This window comes from Ipomoea triloba, chromosome 5 (assembly GCF_003576645.1).
Source record: "Ipomoea triloba cultivar NCNSP0323 chromosome 5, ASM357664v1".
Taxonomy (NCBI): domain Eukaryota; kingdom Viridiplantae; phylum Streptophyta; class Magnoliopsida; order Solanales; family Convolvulaceae; genus Ipomoea; species Ipomoea triloba.
In genome coordinates this window covers 765913-789478 of record NC_044920.1, presented here as the reverse complement: position 1 = coordinate 789478, position 23566 = coordinate 765913, and the positions used below count along the sequence as shown (strand labels likewise).

At 34.7% G+C, this 23566-nt stretch overlaps 3 protein-coding genes across 3 annotated transcripts; all 3 read right to left on the bottom strand.

The window, feature by feature from the left end:
- Positions 1-740: 740 nt before the first annotated feature.
- Positions 741-4094, bottom strand: LOC116019581 (wall-associated receptor kinase 3-like). Its single transcript, XM_031259855.1, has 3 exons — positions 3215-4094; positions 2024-2218; positions 741-1939 (listed from the first exon to the last, which is right to left on the bottom strand). The coding sequence occupies exons 1-3, from the start codon at positions 4092-4094 to the stop codon at positions 741-743; spliced, it is 2274 nt and encodes a 757-aa protein (XP_031115715.1).
- A 4374-nt stretch (positions 4095-8468) lies between these two features.
- LOC116019580 (beta-amyrin 28-monooxygenase) lies at positions 8469-9144 on the bottom strand. Its single transcript, XM_031259854.1, has 2 exons — positions 9022-9144; positions 8469-8765 (listed from the first exon to the last, which is right to left on the bottom strand). Exons 1-2 carry the CDS (start codon positions 9142-9144, stop codon positions 8469-8471), a joined length of 420 nt encoding a protein of 139 aa, XP_031115714.1.
- A 1244-nt stretch (positions 9145-10388) lies between these two features.
- LOC116018900 (beta-amyrin 28-monooxygenase-like) lies at positions 10389-12771 on the bottom strand. Its single transcript, XM_031258928.1, has 4 exons — positions 12310-12771; positions 11206-11695; positions 10942-11129; positions 10389-10685 (listed from the first exon to the last, which is right to left on the bottom strand). Exons 1-4 carry the CDS (start codon positions 12769-12771, stop codon positions 10389-10391), a joined length of 1437 nt encoding a protein of 478 aa, XP_031114788.1.
- Between the last annotated feature and the right edge of the window lie 10795 nt (positions 12772-23566).

The window sequence follows — 23566 nt, the reverse complement described above, 5'->3', positions numbered from 1 at the left end:
ATTAATACACACTACTCTAAAACCATGTCCAAATTTTAAAAGAATCACCATTTTATAAGACAACCTAGACCAAAGGCTAAACTTCCATCCATTTTTCACCAATTTTCATTACCGCCTGATTTGAGAATGCTTTGCAGCACTAAAAATATTGACTATTCAACTATTTTTTATTAGTGGGCCTTTAATTTTCAATCTAGTAATATCAATGAGCCATGTTAGGGGTTAAAAATTACAAGAAATAATCATTTTCCTTATTTTCATCAATATCGCCAATATGACGTTATTCTTGTTTTTTAAAGTCTCCTTGACAATCCATTGGATAAAATTAAAATACTAAAAGTTAGGATGAGTCGCATGTGAAACCATCTCTCATATATATATATATATATATATATATATATATATATATATATATATATATATATATATATATATATATATATATATATATATATTTTATGTGAGACAAGTCAAGTTTAGATAGATATATATATGTATACTTGATGAAAAATGTAATACTATTCAAAAATAAATAGATTATTATGATGTAAAAATATGATACTTTTGATAAATAAAAAGGTGATATTTTTAATGAAAAATTTAATATTTTTAATATATATTTCATTTAAACTACAATAATTGTTACATATTAGAACAAAAAATAAAGATCAAATCATTATTTTGTTTACAAAATTGAACATAGCTAATTTATTGATCAAGATGAAGTGATTGTACCATACTTATCTTCCAGAAGCTACTGATAATTCCATATGATGTTTTAAACTATCATACGCAGTTGTTATACTAAAAGGAGCATCATAGCCGAAGGAGATAGGTGGCTCAATAAGTGGAGCTTGTGATTCCATATTAGTTTCTGAATGATTAACCCAAGGATGTTTTGATGCTCTCATTAATCGACCTAGTTCTATTGCAACTTCCTTCATTGTTGGCCTATCTTCCCCCTTGACATTTAAACACCTCTCTGCAAGCAAGCAAACCTCCATTAACTCTTCAGTGTTTTCCTCGCATACAACGTTGTCATCAAAAATCCTGAATAGTCGATTCTCTTTGAGCGAGGAAAGGAAATATAGTGATAGATTTCTCTCCTCCTCTGGACCATTGTAAAATATTGCCCTCCTACCTGTTAACAACTCCACCAGAACAACTCCGAAGCTGTAAACATCACTCTTTTCTGTTAATTGGTGGGTTTGCATGTATTCTGGGTCAAGATAACCCAGTGTTCCTTGTACCATAGTTATCAATTGAGTTTGATCTTGCAGAACTAATCTTGATGTACCAAAATCAGATACCCTAGCAGTGTAGTCATTATCCAGGAGAATATTTGCGGGTTTAACATCTCTATGGATAATGGGAGGAGAAGCTGCAGTGTGCAAATAAGAGAGGACCTCAGCTGTTTCTGTAGCTATTCTTAAACGGATCGACCATGGTATCTTAGATGCCTTGTTTTTATCATGTAGATGCTCAGAAAATGTTCCATTATTTATGAACTCATAAACCAGCAATGGAACTTCTGTCTCTAAACAACAACCAAAGAGTTTGACTATGTTTCTATGATTAATTTGAGATAGCACAATTACCTCATTGATGAACTGGTTGACCTGGGTTGGGTCCATCATTTTGGGTTTTTTAACCGCTACTGTTTGGCCATCAAGAAGGTGTCCTCGGTAAACAATGCCAAAACCTCCTTCACCAATGATTCTAGTTTGGTCATAGTTGTTGGTTGCTTTTTTAAGCTCTTCAGCTGTGAAAATTCTTGTTGTTCTAGAAGATGCAGTGCCATGGGCAATCTTTTGTTGTAGAATCAATCCTCCATTTTCCCTAAAGAATTTCTCTTTCATTTGTACTGATTTCCTCCATTGATATCCCAAGTACACACAAAAACTACTCATCAACAAGGTTGTAGTCCCTAAAGAAACACCTGCATGCAACCAACATTTCATGATTTCTTTAATAAGTGTTTATGAATGATGCCAATATCAATCATATAGCAAATGGTTCTTACCCAAAACAATCCCGTTCACTTTGTTTCCATCTTTACTAGGTAATTGGCAACCACCTTTCCCATCTTCACGGTAACCTTCCTTGCAATGACACAAAAAACCTCCTGGTTTATTCTTGCAAGTAGCGTTTTCAGAACAATTGTTCTGTCCATTTACACATTCATCAATATCTGCAGAGCCATCAATAAACAAGAAATCTAAATAAATGACAAACAGAAATAGTAAAGGCCAATCTAAATAAATAACAAATAGAAATTGTAAAGGCCAAAGTCCAATAATTGGTAGCTAGGGTTGTTAGGCGGAAGCCGGTGAAGGGCTAAGTCTAACACCTTGCCCCTTTAAAATGTGATGGCAATCTATAAGGAAATAAAGTTACGCCTTGGCTACTAGGTATAGCTTTTGGCATAGTGGTAAGTACTTATATATCTTAAGAAGAAAGTTGATTAGTTATTGACTTGGTAGCCACAAGGTTACAAGTTCAATCTACTTCTAGTAGGAACGGTCTATTGGTCTTCTAACCTTCTTAGTTTGAGTAGGTATTGCATTGTAATAGAGTTAGTAGTATTCAAAAAAAAAGGTAATATAATATATTCCTATAATTATTATTATAACATTAATATAAATTATGATAATATTAAGGGTTTGTCATATGATATGATGCAACTGCTAATAGCTAGATTACATTTATGACTAGGAGTATGCTGGTTAAAGAGTATCTAAATGCTTATATTCATTCCACATACTCATACACCGTCTAGAGAGAGTTGAGCAGAAGAGAAGTGAGAGACAAAATGAGAGATACCCACTCGAACTCTACAGGCAGTCCGAGACTACTCAATCGTCTATAAAAGTGTTATGGCTAAAGGTTAGTGTTTATATTATGATCTTGATTGTCACGTATTTATGTTTCCACGTAACATAATTTGTCTTACATGTAAACTATTAAACAGGTGCCAAGTATCTTGTGCTCAGTTGACACTGGCCTCTGTTGCTCTCCTTTAAAAAATGTCACAAGATCGAACCCAGTGTTAGGGTTTGACCTAGTCTCTCAGCCCATCACATTTTTAGAATATTGTTTTGCTTTACTTTATATAAATTAGCCTTGTGGAGGCCAAAACACAGTCATGTAAAACTAAGTAATTAAATAAATTAACGAAATTGTACATATAAAGTGTAGACTAGGCAATACTTACCTAGGCAACCTGGATGGAGATATGGATTCCCTTCATAACCCTTCTCACAAGCGCATCTGTATCCACCATCCGGACCTTCAAAAGGGACACAGGTGGTGTTACCTTGGCAAGTACTCCTAGAATTACTGCACGTATCGTTGGAGACAATCCAGTCAATCACTATCGGAAGTTTCTCCACTTCCCACTTTCTAGTAAGTATATCGCTGGAGAAATCGAACTCATCCTTTTTCACCACGAAAGCATAGCTACAATTAACAACACCTTCCGTGTTCCGATTTGCCGCCATGCTATCCAACGTAAAATTAACGTTCTTAGCCAAGATAGGAATATCTGTCATCTGACAACACCCAATCCCCGAGCAAGTCCCGTTCACGACATCCCCGAAGCGGTTACAGGACGCAATACAACCAGTCTCGTACGACCGTTCATCCTCGTACCCCGAAACAGTGGCAATAGTGTTGCAACCCACGGCCACGAACTTGTTGGCGGTCTGGTTAACGTAGAATTTACTTAAGGTGATCCATGCCACGTCGGATGAGACATCCTTATCCAGTGGCCTGAAAAATGCTCTGAACTCTTCATGACACTTTCGAGCTATGCCCTTCATAACGGTTAACTGCCCTTCAACTGAAACTGATCTCACCTCTATATCACTGTGCCTTAACAACGGCTTAGGAGAGCCATCAATTCCCGTGCTGCAATTGATGAAGAAATCTTCGTTTAGATAACAATCTTTCGTTAAACCAAAGGGAAATGGGAGGCTTACGTTCCCACAATGGTCATCGCAGTTGGGTTTGGCTATGGGATAATTATTACTTTTTGATGAAGGAGCGAAAACCTGTGTTGTTGACAACACAAGAAGTAGTACTAGGAACCTCATCTTCTTCTGCTATACATTGGTTTGGTTTGTGTTGGATGTGATCTGTGATCTGTAACTTGGTTTATTCAGCTACTATGTATAAATAAATTAAAAGATCAAGTCACCAAGACGACCAAGACTAAAGTTAATCTAAACCACGTCCAAATTTTAAAAAGTCACCCTTTTGGCTATTTCCAAACATCCTAGCTACCAACTACCAAGTACCAAGTCAATTTGACAATTTTCTTTATGTCTATTTATGTGTGTATATATGTGTATTTATTTATGTGTTGTTTTTTCCTCAAAATTTTGTGTATGTATATATGCATGTGTATGTATATATACAAACATATAAACGAATTGAAAAAATATAATTTCTGTTTCATATATTAGTATTGTTTTGTTCTTCTATCTTGTTTTTTAGAATTGCTTTTTGAAATAATACAATAACTTTTATTATGTTTTGCATTTTGGGGTTACTTTATGGTGGGTAGGTATTATATATTTGTATTTGGTTTATTTTGAATAAGGGTATTTTGGTTATTTAAATTATATTAATTTTCTATTCAAAGATCCAACCAAACACAAGAATGTATATGATTCCTCATATAATCTCATGTTTATTCTTTGGATTTTAACCGGTCTCATGCTGTCGCCGAGGACACCGCGCGCCGAAGAGATCAAAGGTTGAATGGTGTCAGAACAGCTCCCTAAAATAGCATTTAGGATGGTTTGATCTTGTCTAAACCAGACAATGTAAACTGGGTTGATTTCTTTCTGATCAGTGTCAAAGAACTGTTGAGGAGCCTGGGTTGATCCATCAATATATCCGAGCAAACCCAAGCCAATGAGAGAAGCTTGAATTTGTCTCCTCCAAACTTGGAAGTTGGATGATGTTAATCTGATGGGGAAATTAGGAGGGGCATTGAGTTGAATAATTTGGGTGTCTGAGGAAGAAGCCATAAGGGAAGAGGAAAAAAAAAAGATTTACTAATTCTCGCTAGAGTATATATGGCTCTTGATACCATATAATGGAAGAATGAATAATGTATTTAACCAACAGGATCAGGAGGTTTAAATAACTATGCATACAACTGAACCACCATACTCTAGGAAACACTTAAGAGACTTATTCAAGGCCTACAAACTAGCTAGGAGGTGGCAGGTCATACAATATAATATGTTATTCCTTCTTAATAATGTTATTCCTATCATATATATTATTATGTACTTATCCAATTCCGCAAGGCCGGTCCTAGCCAAATTTAATGTAAAAGTCACCCATTTGGCTATTTCAAAACATCCTATCAAGTGCCAAGTCAATTTGGCAATTTTTCTTTATTTTCGTCAATGTCTCCAATAATATGATGTTATTCTTGATTTCTTAATTCTCCTCCAAGTTCGAGAACCAATTGGATAAAAACTGGAAAAGTTATACAATGTAATGAGATGGCAGAGAATTAGATTATATATATATGTATATATAATTTAAAAATATTATATAGACAATATAATATTATAGTTGAAGTTTTATTCAATCTCATGTTAATGGTATATATGTTATAGAACAATCCTAGTCAAGTTGGCGCTATAGGCCATAGTTGATTTGATAATCACAATATACAAAGATTAACTCTTTATAGGAATTTCATAATAAAAAAAAAACATATTATATCTATACATTTATACAAAATAACAATTTCAATCCATCAACGATTGACTTTTGGATTCTTGACATTTCAATTTTACGAGGTAATGGTTTTGGTCCCTCTTTTCACAATGTGTCAAGTTTGACAGTTCTGGGTGCTTGATCAATTAAAGATTTAGAATTGAAAATTACAATTTTAACTTTATATTGACTAAATGCTTACGCATGTAATGTAAATGTGACAAACTTTAACTATTCATGTAGATATATGTCGCCTTACAAAAATAAAAAATAAAAAAAATTGGAAGGTTAAAAAAAATAATGCTAACTTCAGCAATTGAGAGATTGAAATTGCTATTTTATCTACTATCTACTAAATCCACTGTTGCAAAAATCTCCTGCCTAGGCGCTAGGCACCCCTACACCGAGGCGAATTGCTCCCTAGGCGTCCGCCTAGCGCCTAACTCGGCCGACTGGGCCGAGTTGGCAATCGACTCGCCCAAATTTGGCCGAGTTAACTCACCCAACTCGGTAGAGTTAGCCGAGTTAACTCAAGCGAGTCGGCCTTGTTAATTTTTTTTATTTATATATATTTAAATTTATTTATTTATATAAGTAAGAGAAATGATATATATATATATATATATATATATATATATATATATATATATATATAATGTGACATACATCCACACAGGATCGGTTTTTTTATTTGCGTGGCCCTGTGCTAGTAAATAAGTGAGGCCCTATCAAAATATAAATAAACTGTGAATTGAAGAAAAGTGATTCGCGTGAATATTACGGAGTAAATTTTTTTTAAATAATACGTAGTAGAATTTAGATCAGTCGTGAAAACCTAATTTTGAGACAATATAATCACAAATACATATACTAACTATTGGGTCAGGGCTGGACTAGGCGCCCCAAAATTTTGGGTTCCTGTGTTGTTGTACATTTTGCACGCCCTAAAATCCGGCCCTACATCCACACACATGCATTTATTTTTTTTATTTTTATAGATCGCCGCCTAGGCGCTAGGCGCTAGTCTATCGCCCGACAAGCGCCTAGCGTCGCCTACTACAACCATGACTAAATCTAATAAGCAAACACTTTTAAGCATAACAACTAGCTTAACATCTCTTCAGATTTCAGCTTCTAGCTCGATTTGCCAAACATAGCCTTATTATTCTTAACATACTCATTGATTTTCATAAGAAAGATCTTAGATTTGAACCATGTCCAATCAGAATTGGCATTATTGTTGAACAAATTATTTAAATGATATTCATTTTCTATTCAAAGATCCAACCAGACACAAGAATATGACTTCTCATATTATCTCATGTTTATTCCCCTTTGTGAACCAAACAGTAGAAATCTACAACTATTATTATTATTATTATTATTATTATTATTATTATTATTATTATATATAGGGTAGGGTTCCAGTGAGACCACTTGCTTAGGTAAGATCGTGAGATCACATCTTGTGCATCCATTTAATACTTTTTAATGGTCTAGATTAATTGACACACACACACTTTGTTTGCACACATTTAATCACGGTTCGCACACACTTCAACTTGGAATCTTAATCAATCTAGACCATTAAAAAATTTTGAGATAAAATCTTGTACATCAATCACCGTTTGCACACATTTAATCACCATCCACACACATTTTATTACCGTTCGCACACACTTCAACCTAGAATTTTAAATCAATCTAGACCATTAAATTATTAAATGGATGCACAAGATCTGATCTCACGATCTTACCTAAACAAGTGATCTCATATGATCCTAACTCTCTCTCTCTCTCTCTATATATATATATATATGTATGTATGTATGTATGTATGTTTTATTTTAGATAGGGGTATTTTGATTATTTAAATGATATTCATATTTTCTATTCAAAGATCCAACCAAACACAAGAATATGACTTCTCATATTATCTCATGTTTATTCCCCTTTGTGAACCAAACAGTAGAAATCTACATCTATTATTACTTCCTAGCCGACTCAAGCCTTAGCCATTTGGGAGTAAGGGAATATGTGACAAGATAATTGGTCTCAGACCCAACATAGCGAATCGACCTAGAAGATCAAGTGTAACAGATGCCTAATATTATTAAATAGCAGCGCCTTAGCCATTCGGGAGTAAGGGAACATGTGACAGGATAATTGGTCTCAGACCCAACATTGCGAATCAACCCAAAAGATCAAGTGTAATGGATGCCTAATATTATTAAATAGCAGCGCCTTAGCCATTCAGGAGTAAGGGAACACGTGACAGTATAATTGGTCTCAGACCCACCATTGCGAATCGACCCAGAAGATCAAGTGTAACGGATGCCTAATATTATTAAATAGCAGCGCCTCATTAAAAGAGCAAAGTTATGAAGGGGTGCGAACGCTTAATGAGGAGAGCTCGTAGTTATTAGGGACACGATAGTTATTACAACCTCTGTTACACAACATAGGAGGCGTTGTACTCATTTAATTTAGTACCTAGACCTCAGTAATACAAACTACCTTTTTTCCAAATACGTTTCGAGTAACATTATTATTGTCAAATACAAATAACACAAATAATAAACATTTAATACAACTTATATTACCAACACAATTTTCTTATAATTGAGCACTAACACCATGGACTCTTATTAAATTTTATATTACATAGAAATAGAGATGGAGATTTAGATAGTAGATAAATGTTGCAGTGCAACAAAAAGTTAGTTCTAATGGGGTATAAATCTGATAGGAAGGCCATTGACCGGAATCGGCACTCCATTACTATAGACTATCTTCTCGTCCGGCATCAATATCTCCAATTTGAAGTTGGTGACAACATTGTGCATGAACACAAGTAGTTCTAGTCGAGTGTACTCTTTTCCCGGACACATTCTCGGCCCGCCGCCAAACGGCACAAAGGTGAAGGGTGCAGGTCCATTTCCCTCGAATCTTGATGGATCAAACTTCTCTGGTTCTGTGAAATATTTGGGATTCTTGTGTGTTGAATACGGATTCCAGAACGTCTGTACAAATGTCATTCACAAAAAGTTATAAGTTTAGACTTATTGTTGAAGTCAAGTGTTATTTGCACAGTGAAGTTGGTGATAATTACAAATATGTCAAGCATCTTTTGTAAAAATCTGATCTGATCGAATTTTAGAAATGTAAAGCTGATATTAGTTTTTATTTCTCTCGTATGAAAGTGTTCTCACAGCAGGATCCAAAACACACACATATATATAGGGGTAACTATAATCATCTATAATGTTGATGACTAACCTTCCATCCTTTTGGAATAATAAATCCAGCGTAGATAAAATCTTTGACAGTCTCTCTAAAGCCACCTTGTCCTGGTGGGATTAGCCTTAGTACTTCACATGCTACATTCCATGAATATTTCATCTTTTGAATATCTTCCCAACACAATCTCTCATTTGGTCCCTTCGACTTGGCAATCTCCATTTGTTCTGCGAAATATCAAATTCTTAACATTCATATTTTAACTTAAAAAGTATTATGGGGTGTCTGGTAAATAGTTATTACCTGTGTAGACTTGGTCATAAATATGGGGAAGTTCAGCAAGATACTTCAATATAAAGGTTATGGCAGAACTGGTAGAATGGTAGCTGGGAATGATAAGTCCGATAATATTGTTGTAAATCTGGGCCTCGTTCATGTGTNACAAGTGATCTCATATGATCCTAACTCTCTCTCTCTCTCTCTATATATATATATATATGTATGTATGTATGTATGTATGTTTTATTTTAGATAGGGGTATTTTGATTATTTAAATGATATTCATATTTTCTATTCAAAGATCCAACCAAACACAAGAATATGACTTCTCATATTATCTCATGTTTATTCCCCTTTGTGAACCAAACAGTAGAAATCTACATCTATTATTACTTCCTAGCCGACTCAAGCCTTAGCCATTTGGGAGTAAGGGAATATGTGACAAGATAATTGGTCTCAGACCCAACATAGCGAATCGACCTAGAAGATCAAGTGTAACAGATGCCTAATATTATTAAATAGCAGCGCCTTAGCCATTCGGGAGTAAGGGAACATGTGACAGGATAATTGGTCTCAGACCCAACATTGCGAATCAACCCAAAAGATCAAGTGTAATGGATGCCTAATATTATTAAATAGCAGCGCCTTAGCCATTCAGGAGTAAGGGAACACGTGACAGTATAATTGGTCTCAGACCCACCATTGCGAATCGACCCAGAAGATCAAGTGTAACGGATGCCTAATATTATTAAATAGCAGCGCCTCATTAAAAGAGCAAAGTTATGAAGGGGTGCGAACGCTTAATGAGGAGAGCTCGTAGTTATTAGGGACACGATAGTTATTACAACCTCTGTTACACAACATAGGAGGCGTTGTACTCATTTAATTTAGTACCTAGACCTCAGTAATACAAACTACCTTTTTTCCAAATACGTTTCGAGTAACATTATTATTGTCAAATACAAATAACACAAATAATAAACATTTAATACAACTTATATTACCAACACAATTTTCTTATAATTGAGCACTAACACCATGGACTCTTATTAAATTTTATATTACATAGAAATAGAGATGGAGATTTAGATAGTAGATAAATGTTGCAGTGCAACAAAAAGTTAGTTCTAATGGGGTATAAATCTGATAGGAAGGCCATTGACCGGAATCGGCACTCCATTACTATAGACTATCTTCTCGTCCGGCATCAATATCTCCAATTTGAAGTTGGTGACAACATTGTGCATGAACACAAGTAGTTCTAGTCGAGTGTACTCTTTTCCCGGACACATTCTCGGCCCGCCGCCAAACGGCACAAAGGTGAAGGGTGCAGGTCCATTTCCCTCGAATCTTGATGGATCAAACTTCTCTGGTTCTGTGAAATATTTGGGATTCTTGTGTGTTGAATACGGATTCCAGAACGTCTGTACAAATGTCATTCACAAAAAGTTATAAGTTTAGACTTATTGTTGAAGTCAAGTGTTATTTGCACAGTGAAGTTGGTGATAATTACAAATATGTCAAGCATCTTTTGTAAAAATCTGATCTGATCGAATTTTAGAAATGTAAAGCTGATATTAGTTTTTATTTCTCTCGTATGAAAGTGTTCTCACAGCAGGATCCAAAACACACACATATATATAGGGGTAACTATAATCATCTATAATGTTGATGACTAACCTTCCATCCTTTTGGAATAATAAATCCAGCGTAGATAAAATCTTTGACAGTCTCTCTAAAGCCACCTTGTCCTGGTGGGATTAGCCTTAGTACTTCACATGCTACATTCCATGAATATTTCATCTTTTGAATATCTTCCCAACACAATCTCTCATTTGGTCCCTTCGACTTGGCAATCTCCATTTGTTCTGCGAAATATCAAATTCTTAACATTCATATTTTAACTTAAAAAGTATTATGGGGTGTCTGGTAAATAGTTATTACCTGTGTAGACTTGGTCATAAATATGGGGAAGTTCAGCAAGATACTTCAATATAAAGGTTATGGCAGAACTGGTAGAATGGTAGCTGGGAATGATAAGTCCGATAATATTGTTGTAAATCTGGGCCTCGTTCATGTGTTGTCCCTCCTCATCGGTAGCGCTAAGGAGGCGGCCCAACACGTCTTGTCCCTGCTCCCCCACCTTGCCTGAACTACTACTCATCATCGCCTTCCTCTTCTTAATCACCTCCACGAGCCGACAGCGCAGCATGCTGCCGGCTTTCATGGCGCGGTTGTAGGCGGTGCCGGGGAGGTTGAGCGGCAGGGTGAACATGCCGGAGGTGACGATGAGTAAAGGGTCCAACAGCCTTTTAACCTCGTCGCGGCCCTCAATGTTCAAGAATAGCTTGCACGCCAGAGCGAAGGTGTAATATTTGGAGAGAGGATAAACCTTGACTTCTCCGAAGGGCGCCCACTCCTCGGCGAGATGTTCCTTGTGTAACCACATAAACCAGTTTGGTTAGTATTAGTGACCGTATACACACTTTTAAAGAGATCCCTTTAATTGGGCTAACCAGGTGAGAACAAAAATTAGTCCAATACATACTTAAGACTTCCCCAATAGTGATTTCTTCAAGGTTGTTAAGAAAAATATTGCCAACATGGAAAAGAGAGAAGAGAAAGAAGCCAAACTGCTGCTGCAAATTTGTGGGTTTTGACAGATTGTGGGACCCAGCTGATTGGGAGGAATCTAGCGGCCCCAGAGTGCATGCCCCAGTTGGGTGCGAGTTGTAATAACCTTTTCAGTTTTTTTTTTCCTTTTTTAAACAGCTTTGTTTTTTTTCCCCATTTTTTCTTTCCTAAACACACTTACAAAATTTCTCAAAAATCACAAAAAAAAAAAAAAAATCACTATTGGAGATGCTCTTACACTATTAAAAGTGCTTTCTATAGTTATGACCTATTCATAATAGTTCCTTGTGTAACTTTATAAAAGATAACTCTAGTAACCTGAAGAAAATTAGGAACCCTTATACCAACTGTGATAATCCTAATAATAACGAACATTATATTAATACTAATTGCAAAGTAATTAAAACGTTATACCTTGGCCATGGAATCCATGGTGGAGATGTAGTGTTTGAGATTCTCCGGTTTGAGAATCTCTTGGACGTGGGTCCGGTTGATTATCGTGATCTTCTTGAGGCCGTTTTGGGCATTGGTGGGGAGCATCAGCGGCTTCGTCACCGACTGCGGCCACCACGTGGTCAGGAGGGTGTTCTCGTTGGTGAACAAGAACTTGTTCCCGGCGGCGCCGCAAAACACCGCCACTTTCTCCCCAGCTATGGAGGTCTTGAAAACCTCCGACGAATACTTGTTCATCCTGTCGGATATGTATTTCTCCGGCCCCGACACCATCATGTCAATGTTTTCTCCGACCACCGGCCAGCCGGTGGAGCCCGGCGGGAGGTTTGGTTTTGAGGTATTGGGCTTAGTGATGAAGTAAATGATGGAAAGGGACACGTAAAGGACTGTAAAGACAAGTGAGTAAAGGAGAAAAGCATCCATGTTTTCAATTCACTTCTTCAATTAATCACAGACAGATATACGAAAGAAGACGAAGACAAGGGTTTGGAGGTTCACTGTGCTTTTAGCTTAGCCTCCTTACGAGGCTATTTATAATAATAGGGAAAGGGTGAAATGGGTTTTAAGTATGATATTCCCAAATTTTACATCATCAATTATTCTCTCTCGATCTACAAGCATGAATAACACATTTTTATCTTGAGTCATATTTGTGTGAGGTCGGATTGGGCGAAGCAACCTGCAAATGTCATACTTATATGTGAAAATGTCATTTATATACTCAAATGCAATACTAATCGCGAATAAAATATTTGTTATTTATAAAGAAAAATAATATTTTGAGAAAAAAATGTAATACTTTTTATTTTGATGTAAAAGTATTATATTTTATATCAAAAGTATTACATTTTTCATAATAAGTAATGTTGGCAAGTGCTTCTTATTCATAAGGGAAAATATAATATATTTTTAAGGAAAAATGTAATACTTTTAAATCAAAATGTAAAAGTATTGCATTTCCCTTAAAAGTATTACATTTACCCTTATAAATAAATAAAAAAATTATATTCTTGATTAGTATCACATTTGAGCATATAAGTATTACATTTGTGCGTATAAGTATTACAATTTTATATTGACATGACCCGATCCATCTCACGATGAGACGATATCACAAAAGTTTTTGTCTTTTATCTTATGAGTCTAAAAAAAGTTATCTACATTAAGACTTGTAAGAAGAGTAAAAATTAGGATAAAATTTGAAAGTACAAGTAGTATTTTCCGAGTGAAATAGTTTTGAAGTATAAATAAAATAAAGCCTTTTAAACTTTAAGATAGAGTAAAATACGATGTATGAATAAAATACTCTTTATTGATGATTAAGTCGGGTACAATATGGAATACCCTAGGAGAATCCAGTCAACGTAACAGTGGGTCAGAGGTTCCCGGTCTCTTTGACTATCATGTAGAAGAAACAACCAAAAGTACTCAATACCGCATTAAATGTCATATTTATAGAGGACTAGGCGACAGCTACCGAGCTTACGGCATGGCCAACACGTGGCGAGCATGCACCGGGCTGGAGGTCGGCCCACTACATTAGGGCCAAATGTCGCGCTACCAGTGCGCGTGGGTTCCAAGGGGGAGCAGCTTCTCCGCTGATCGGCGCCCCGATCTATCCGGGCTACTATCGTGTCCCGCAAGAGACCTTTAGCCCCTTTGAAGTAGCCTGTAATGGTCGGTTTAAAGGGCGGAGACCGGTCAACACGGTAGAGCGGGAATAGAATACGTAGATCGGGAAGTTAATACCTATCACTTTACAAAGCCACATTTTGTTCAGTCGTTATACCGTGGACCATGGTCACAAAACGACGTCGTTTCAATAAGTGGGAGAAACAACGGTCGTTAGTCGTAACGGAGTTCCGTAACTGATACTACAATTCATTTCAAATGATACTGCCACACATTTGTTTTTATATTATCGAATAAAACTGTATTATATCGAAAATGAACTGCAGTTGCGTTCAAAGGGAACTGCAGTTGTGTTGAACTGATACTGAATAACAGTTTCACATTTTTGGGTACTGTAGTTATATATATCGAAAAGGAACTGCAGTTTTGTTGAAAGTGAACTGCAGTTGTGTTGAACTGATACTGAATAACAATTTCACATTTTTGGGTGTATATTGTTCAATGAAACTTTAGTTATATCGAAATGATATTGTAGTTGTGTTGAAAGGAAACTGCAGTGTATTATAAAAGAAACTGTAGTTTTGTTGAAAGGAAATTGAATAACAATTTCACATATTTGAGTGTATAATGTTGAATGAAACTGCAGTTATATATATCAAAAAGGAACTGCAGTTGTGTTAAACTGATACTGCAGTTATGTTGAAAGGAAACTGCAGTTGTGCGGAACGAATGTCATTTCAACCATTTGTTGTTATTAATCAAATGTGGACCGCGGTCCGCAGTAAAATTTGCGCATTTTTTTTGCTTAATTATTTCAAATATCATTAATTTGATAATTTAGTAATTTATAGTGGTTGTGGCCCGTAAGTCAAAGAAATTATTAATAATATATTTTTGTTTGATATCAAAGCAAGTAGTCATCATCAAAATATACTCTAATATACTTGACACACATTAAAAAAAAAAAAATTGTAATCAAGTTACGAAAAAATATATATTTTTTTTTCTTGCATGATGAGACCGATCTAAAATGACTTAACATAAAACTAATTAATCTATGTATATCAATGTATGAAAAGATTAAGGAGCTCCAGGGAATGGTGTAATTGATATACAAATAAAATGACAAGCCAACCAAGACGACCACAATTTCGATTTTTATTAATGGATAAATATCATATAAGTCATCAAATTTATCTAAAAAACGCAATTAAGCACTTCAATTGTTTTTAAAAACTGTAATTTAATCCATTTTACTTTCTATTACAAACTAATTTTTTTCACGCGATAATGCCCAATATAATGTTTATTTTTAAATAAGAACTTCAAAGTGATTTAATACAAGATTATACATGAGATGTTCATGCATATACAATTGAATGTTGAATTTATTTATTTAAATTGGTAGTTCAAAGTATATGAATGCAAGATAATATATGAGATGTTGATTATAATTGTCACTAAAATAAATATTTGCAATTTTGTAAAAACAGTAGTCTGATCTAAATACTTAGTCAAATTTTGTATTATAACTTTGATACGGAGTATTTAATTACAAGATAGTGTAAAAATAAGACAATGAATAATGTACTGAATATAATTAATTAATAAATTTGAAGGTAAGGAGTCTTTACATGGTAGAAAATAAAGACAATGTAACTAATGAAAATATATATTTTCTTTAAATTTTTTTATAACAAATAATATTTATTGTAGAAAATAAAGACATAACTAATGAAATTAACCAAGACCTTGTGGTCTATTGGCACCAGGTTGCACTCCTATATTGAAGGGGGTGAGTGACTCTTTGTGCTTTAGTAGGTTGAGAAAGTAGTTATGAACAGATACTGCATTGTAACAGAGTCAACAATACTCACAAAAAAAATTGATAATTAGTAATTTTTATCATGGTTGAAAAAATCAACGGGCGCTCAGGGAGCACCTAGGCGGGGATTAATCGGTGCCTGTGTGCCAATGTATTTTATTTTTTCTTATTTTTTTATTTTTTAAAAACTTGTTTAAATATTTTCAATTTTTAAAGACTAATAATTATAAATTATATAATACTTTAATAGTTAATATTAAAATATTAAATATTCACCTAAAAACATATAGAGTTTGTACAATTTAGGGTTACTTTGCTCAAAACGATGTTGTTTTGAGTGAAATAACCCATTAAAAAGAGAAGAACAATAGTTAATTGGCTTTCTAGGCGGCCTAGTCGATGCCTAGGAGGTCTAGTCGGCGCCTAGGAGGCCTAAGCGGTCAGCGCCTAAGCGGCCTAGGCGGAAATTCGGCAGCCTAGATGGTCGCCTAGCCGGCCAGCCGCCTATACCACCATTTAAGGTGATACGCTAGGCGGTCGACCAGGGCTTAGCGCCTAGGCGGGGATTAATTGGCGCCTTGGCGGGATTTTTGCAACACTGATTTTTATTGTAGAAAATAAAGACAATATAACTAATGAAATTATATCTCTTTTTTAGTATTTTGATATGAATAAAATTTTTTTGAGTAAAGTAATTGTAAACATCAAATTCTAAATTAAAGAAATGCATATGTATTTTTTTTTGTTGTAGCTGCTAATTTATTTAATTTAATAAAAATAATAGAGTGTGGTACTTACTTTTCAATAATAATACTCTAACATATTCGTAGTATATGTTTAACAATTATGCCAACTCTAATTGGGATGTGGTTTGAACCTAAGACCTTTCTTATAGAAATCAATAGGTAAGTTAAAAGTTAACGGAATATTCCGTTACTAAAGTTTATACTATCGAAATGTAGGGTTATTTAATGGAAGAAAATAATATAATAGAGGGTAAAGAAGGAAAATCATAAAAAAAAAATTACTAATATCAAAATAATATGAACCATTCGTTTAAGTAATAATTACCATCAATATTTTTTTTCTTCTCGTTAGGGCCCTAACTTTATTAGCTCTTATTAAGATTGTAGATAGATTGTAGATAATAACCATAAGGTAATTGCTAAGTTTGATACTATTTTTCTTTTTTTTTGGGTGAAATAGTCACTTGAACTATAAATACAAGGGAAAAGGGTCAAATAGACCCCTAAACTTTACCCAAAAAATCAATTAGGCACCTAAACTTTTAAAAGGGTCAATTAAACCCTTTAACATGTCAAATTGGGTCAATTAAGCCCAATAACCGGTAAATGACCTGTAATAACAGGTCATTTCAATTCCGGCGACATAATCCGGCAGCCGGCGACATATTTCGGCGCCGGTCGCCATTTCCGGCGGAAGGGCGACCAAAAGGTCGCCTTCCCGCCAGAGAAGGTGACCTGAGGTCGCCTTCCAGTTGAAGGTGACCAGAAAACGTCGCCTTCTCACCGTCGCCTTCTCTGGGAGAAGGAGACCAGATCTGTCGCCTTCTCCCGGAGAAGGCGACGTTTTCTGGTCGCCTTCAACTGGAAGGCAACCTCAGGTCACCTTCTCCGGCGGGAAGGCGACCTTTTGGTCGCCCTTCCGCCGGAAATGGCGACCGGCGACGGTTCGACTGTCGCCAGTCGCCAGAATATGTCGCCGGCTGCCGGATTATGTCGCCGGAATTGAAATTACCGGTTATTGGGCTTAATTGACTCAATTTGACATGTTAAAGGGTTTAATTGACCCTTTTAAAAGTTTAGGTGACTAATTGACTTTTGGGATAAAGTTTAGGGGCCTATTTGACCCTTTTCCCTAAATACAATTAAGCCTTTTACACTTTATCAGTAACCAATAAGTTACGCGTAAAATTATCGCCTTTTAGTATCTTTAACTGCCATTGACTATCTTGACCACCGCCGCTGCAATTAAAATAATAAGATAAAATTGTCGATCGCCAATGACATAACAATCTCTTATCCACTGGAGAAGGCGACCAGACTGGTCAGGGCGGCCTATCTAGCCGCTTTCTCTATTGAAAAAGGCGACGAATCTTGTCGTCTTCTCTAATAGAGAACATGAGCAGTCTGGTTGCATTCTTGAGAAGACGACTGGCTTTCCAAATTATGCTAGTTTAACTCTTGTGGCCCTCATGCCCTCTTCAAACAAAAGACCAAGGCTATATTAGGCAAACTTAGCTGAAAGCTGAAAATTAGTTGAAAGTTGAAAAGCAATAAGCTCAAAGTTAAAATTTGAAGAGCTGTTAAGCTAGCTATTATGCTTAAAAGGGTTTAGTAAAATAGATTTTTGATAAGCTGATAAAAGTAAAAACACAAAAAATGACATGTTTATAAAATTTAAATAGTTCTAACTTTAAATAAGTTGGTTTACATATTAAAATATAAAATAATGAAATCAATATATTTTAATAAAATATAAAGTAAGAACATATATTTGAAAATATATAGTAAAACAAAATGTTTATAATTCATAAAACTAGTTCATACAAAAATTAATGTTCAAATACAAATGTCAAATTGAAATTATAACCAAACATATTTAAGAGAAAAGGCCAAAATGGTTTTAATTGGGAAGGGTAATGATGTCATTTATTTAAAATAATAAGGATAAAGATGGAAAAAAGTTAGAAAGCTACTAGTTTATTTTTGAAAAGCTACCTAAAGTAGTTTATCAAAATAAGCTCTTATTTTAATCTACTAATTTATTTTGAGAACATTATCAAACAGGGCTTATAACTTATTAGTAGCTTAAAATATGCTATAAGCTCCTAAATAAGCTATGCCAAACAGAGCCCAAGTCACTCGGACAATCCAATCAAATTTGACTCCCAGTAAGATTAGCCTGTTGGGCTTCTTGTTTTGAGCATGTCAGCTCTTGATTTGAGCTTATCAACTATGATAAACCTAGATTAATTTATCTCTTGTGCTCTTTTGATAATTAGGGTTACAAAGGTAGCTTTGCTTGGAACATATCTTCCAACAGTAACGGTAAGTTTTCCATGTCATTAAAAAAAAAAAAAAAAAAAAGTCAAGGCAACCAAGTCCAAAGGGTTTATGTATAAATCATAATAAAAACACACAATTTAACAATTTTTTACTTATTTCCGTCAATGTCTGACCCTTAATGTCACGTTATGCTTGATTGCTTCCAAGCCTCCCCCAACTATATACAACCCATGGGATAAAAACAAGAAAAGGAATACATTATGATGGGACAGCACACAAATAAAAGCGTTATTGATAAGTGCAAAAGATGCTATCTTTATAAGGTTATTATCGGATCGTCTAGTGTACAATTCGTTGCTTTTGTGTTTGATTTGAGCCTTAAATTGCGTTGGAATGCTTGATTTTGTCACTGGACCCCATTCCACACTTGGCTAATTGTTTTGTAGGTAAAAAGAAGTGTTTAAAGACAGGAAATGGCGATATTTCGGAGAAGAATTCACAAACCGAAGTTGGAAGGCAAAATAGGCCTTGGACGCGCTCTGGACGCGCGTCCAAATCGGCGTCCGAAAAAATGCCCGCAGAAGTTCGAAAATCAGAGCAGAGTTCTGATGGACGCGAGGTGGACGCGCGCGTCCACCCCGCGTCCACCCTTCAGCTGAGAAAACTCCTGCGTCCGAACTGTGCGCCGTAGCGCACAGTCGGGCGGACGCGGGGCGGACGCCCGCGTCCGGTCGCGCGCTCGGCTGGACGCGCGTCCGGCCCGCGTCCAGCGGTTCGGCCAGCCCATTTTGGGCGCAATTTTTGGGTTAAAAACAGAGTTTTTCCTTTGGTTTTTGGATTCGGGATCCTTCACATTTTCAATTTTAGATCAGTTTAGAATATTTCTCTCTCTAGGATTAGCCTAGAGAGATCTCCCCCAATTCACTCCACATTGCAATTCATTAGTTTAGATTAGAATTAGAGAAGAATTTCATTGGTGCAAGATTGTGATCTACATTCAAGTTCAAGATTAAAGTTCAATTTCAAGTTCAAGTTCAAATTCAAAGTTCAATTCCTAGCTAAGTATTCCTTTTAATTTCTTGTCATTACTTTTGCATTTTGCTATTTCAATTCCAAGTATGATTAGATAGATCTTTGTGGATTTGGATTGAGCAATGTTGTATGGATATTCTTGAGCTTTGAAGTGATCAATTTGGTTTTGCAATTGCTTTGATTATGAGTTTGATTGTGTGAATATAATGGTGATCTTCTTTGACTCTTGTGTGGGAATGATCATCCTATATGAGAGATGTTTGGAGAAGGAGTCTCACTTACGAGAGTAAGGTTACTCCTTAGCCTAGCCTAGCACATTTCCCTCTCACCTTTGAGAAAAGGGAGAAGTGGAAGATAAGAGGCACATAACGTGTTTGACGAAATGCCTCTCCTAGCCTAGTGATCACAAGTATGACATTACGGTCTAAGGAGTGAGTCCATTGACCACGAGAGTGGTGGTGGTGTTGGTGACCTTGTCTCATTTTCATAATCCAAGTGTTGCTAGCCTAATATCTTAGGAAATCAAGATACCTATATGAGTTGCAAGATCCAAATCCTCCTTTCCAATTGATTGTTTCCATCATTTTGTTCCTTATTTTCATAATGTTCCATGCGTATTTCTTACTATGTTTGGGTTAGCTTTCAAACACTAAACACTCTTGTGCTTAATCCCCTTACCGCTCAAATTCCCTCCTTGCCATCCTTTGAGAACGATACTCGGAAATCTTTCCATTTTAACATCTATTTCTTTTCATCCACCGCGAAAACTACAACCCATCAGTTATATATAAAAAAAAATCTCATTTTGATTTCCCAATTATTTCAAATATTATTAATTTGGTAATTTGATCATTCGGGTAGCGAGCTATCCGATAATTAGAGAAATGATTAATAATATATTTTGTATGATATCAAAGCAAGTAAACAGTCATTATCAAAATATATGTTTTAAGATATTTGGCAGTTTGGCACGCATTAGGAAAATAATAATAATCCCAAAAAATTATTTCTTAACACCGACTTAAAAAAGACTTAACATAAAAATTAGAGAAAATTATACTTTTTGTCTTTAAGTTATAAGACAATTATATTGTCGAATTCGTCCATAAGTTTTAATCATACTCACTTTTCGTCCCTAAGTTATCATTGGCGTTACACTTTTCGTCTATGAGTTATACTAAATTGCAATTTTCGTCTCTAAATTATCATTATGTTGCATTTTTCATCCCTAACTTAGGTATGCAAACTTCGGTAAATTTTCAATTAACTATTTTTTAACCAAACTTTTTCAATCCAGTTAATGGTTAAATATTTTTTAAAATTTCGGTTAACGGTTAGTTCGGTTCAAAATTTCGATTAACCGAACGGTTAACCAAAATTTTATATGTATATATATATATATATATATATATATATATATATATATATATATTTAAACTGAAAAGTTAACTAAAGTTTCGAACCGAATTAACCGTTAACCAAAATTTTAAAAAGCCTTAACCATTAACAGAAACGAAAAATTCGGTTACAAAACAATTAACCTAAAATTTATCGAAGTTTGCACAATTAAGTTAGGGATGAAAAATGTAACGTAATGATAACTTAGGGACGAAATTTGCAATTTAGTATAACTCAGGGACGAAATGTGCAATGCCAATGATAACTTAGGTACAAAAAGTGCAATTTTCTCTAAAAATAATTAATCCAAGTATATCATTATCATGGACTAAAATTTTAATCACTGTTGCAAAAATCCCTGCCTAGGCGCTAGGCGCTCCTAGACTGAGGCGAATTGCTCCCTAGGCGTCCGCCTAGCGCCTAACTAGGCCGAGTTGGCGGCCGACTGGGCCGAATTTGACCGAGTTAACTCGCCCAACTCGGCAGAGTTAGCCGAGTTAACTCGAGCGAGTCGGCGTTGTTAATTTTATTATTATATTTATATATATTTAAGTTTATTTATTTATATAAGTAAGAGAAGTAATATATATATATATATAATATGACATACACCCACACACATGAATTAATTTTTTGTTTTTATAGGTCGCCGCCTAGAACCGCCTAGACCACTTAGGCGCTAGGCATTAGTCTACCACCCGACTAGCGCCTACTGCAACCATAATTTTAATTAAATAAAGTAAATATCTCAATGTAAAAAAAAGATTAAGCAGTCAAAGTGCAATACTATAAGGGTAACACTTGCGTGAGATCATATCGTGGATCTCAATCCGTGAGACGGGTTTGACCTTATTAATCAAATATTCGACCCGGCCGTCTCACGAATTGAGACTCGTGAGACGGTCTCACACAAGTTTTTACCATACTCTAATAGATGAGAAATTGAGAAATCTTATTTAAACCTTGTTTCTAGCAATAGGGTGATGAGTTCCATTCTTAGTTTGGATTATTGGACTCCTAATGCACATAATTAAGTGTATAGTTTGTTGTTTATTGTTGAACTTGTAAAAAATATAATTAACACTTATAACAAGTTACTAATTTAATTTTACACGCGCATTGCGCGAATGTGTTAATGCATAATGTTTATATTTAAATAAATATTTGAAAATATATCAATTCAAGATTATATAGGAGAAGTTTATACATAGTTAAATTGAATGTCGAATTTGTTTATTTAAATATTTAACTCAAAGTATATGAATCCAAGATATTATAGGAAATTTATTATAATTGTCACTAAAATAAATATTTGCAACTTTGTAAAATCGATAGTCTAAATAAATACTACTTTTGGTTTGGATTTTTCTAAGTATTCTTAATTCTCTTTTAAGTAACATTGTAATTGTCTTCATCTTCACTATTTGTCATCTTCCTTTTTATTGTAGTGTGTTATTTGCAATTGGATTATTGTTGGTAACATAGATGACAACGTCATGCAATAAGATTATGATGTAGGAAATTATGAATTTTACTTTAGGTGTTCTGCTTGGGGCTCATTTGGTTCAACCGTTATTGTTGAATAAGTTATTGTGGATAAAGAAATTCATAATTTAAAGAATAAGATTATATAAAGTAGCTAGTAATTAAAATTTTGAATATTTTAAATATGATGTAGTCCAAATATATTAGAAGATAGTTTCCCACTTTAATTTGTTGGGTTATTTGAATAATTTCATTGTCCATAAATCTTCCAAGTGATTAACATGATTGACTGGTTCAAACTATTATTTTTTATTTTTTCATAGTATTAATAAAATATTTAGTAAATAAATATATAACATTATTTTGTATTATAACTTTGATATTTAATTACAAGATAGTGTAAAAATAAACATAGTGAACAATATAATAAATATCAATTGATGAATTTGAACATAAAGAATATTTCCATCCATTAGTGATTGCAAGTTTTCCTTGTAATAAATAAAAAGAAAAAAAAAGAAAGAAAAAAAAATCAAGGCAACAAAGTCCAAAGGTCTATGTATAAACCATAATAAAAACACACAATTAAACAATTTTTTACTTGTTTCCGTCAATGTCTGATTCTTAATGTTACGTTATGCTTGATTGCTTCCAAGTCTCCCCCAACTATATACGACAACCCATGGGATAATAAAAACAAGAAAAGGAATACATTATGATGGGACAGCACATGAGCACACAGATAAAAACATTATATATAAAAAGTCTCATTTTTCTCTAAAAAAAAAAAAAAAAAAAAAAAAAAAAAAAAAAAAAA

Coding starts and splice junctions, on each gene's coding strand:
- LOC116019581 (XM_031259855.1), bottom strand. CDS start 4,094: ATGAGGTTCCTAGTACTACTTCTTGTGTTGTCAACAACACAGGTTTTC. Junction 2,219..3,214: donor TCTCCATCCAGGTTGCCTAG/GTAAGTATTGCC, acceptor TCATTTATTTAG/ATTTCTTGTTTATTGATGGC. Junction 1,940..2,023: donor AGTGAACGGGATTGTTTTGG/GTAAGAACCATT, acceptor GGTTGCATGCAG/GTGTTTCTTTAGGGACTACA.
- LOC116018900 (XM_031258928.1), bottom strand. CDS start 12,771: ATGGATGCTTTTCTCCTTTACTCACTTGTCTTTACAGTCCTTTACGTG. Junction 11,130..11,205: donor TTATGACCAAGTCTACACAG/GTAATAACTATT, acceptor GATATTTCGCAG/AACAAATGGAGATTGCCAAG. Junction 10,686..10,941: donor TTATTCCAAAAGGATGGAAG/GTTAGTCATCAA, acceptor ACATTTGTACAG/ACGTTCTGGAATCCGTATTC.
- LOC116019580 (XM_031259854.1), bottom strand. CDS start 9,144: ATGAAATATTCATGGAATGTAGCATGTGAAGTACTAAGGCTAATCCCA. Junction 8,766..9,021: donor TTATTCCAAAAGGATGGAAG/GTTAGTCATCAA, acceptor ACATTTGTACAG/ACGTTCTGGAATCCGTATTC.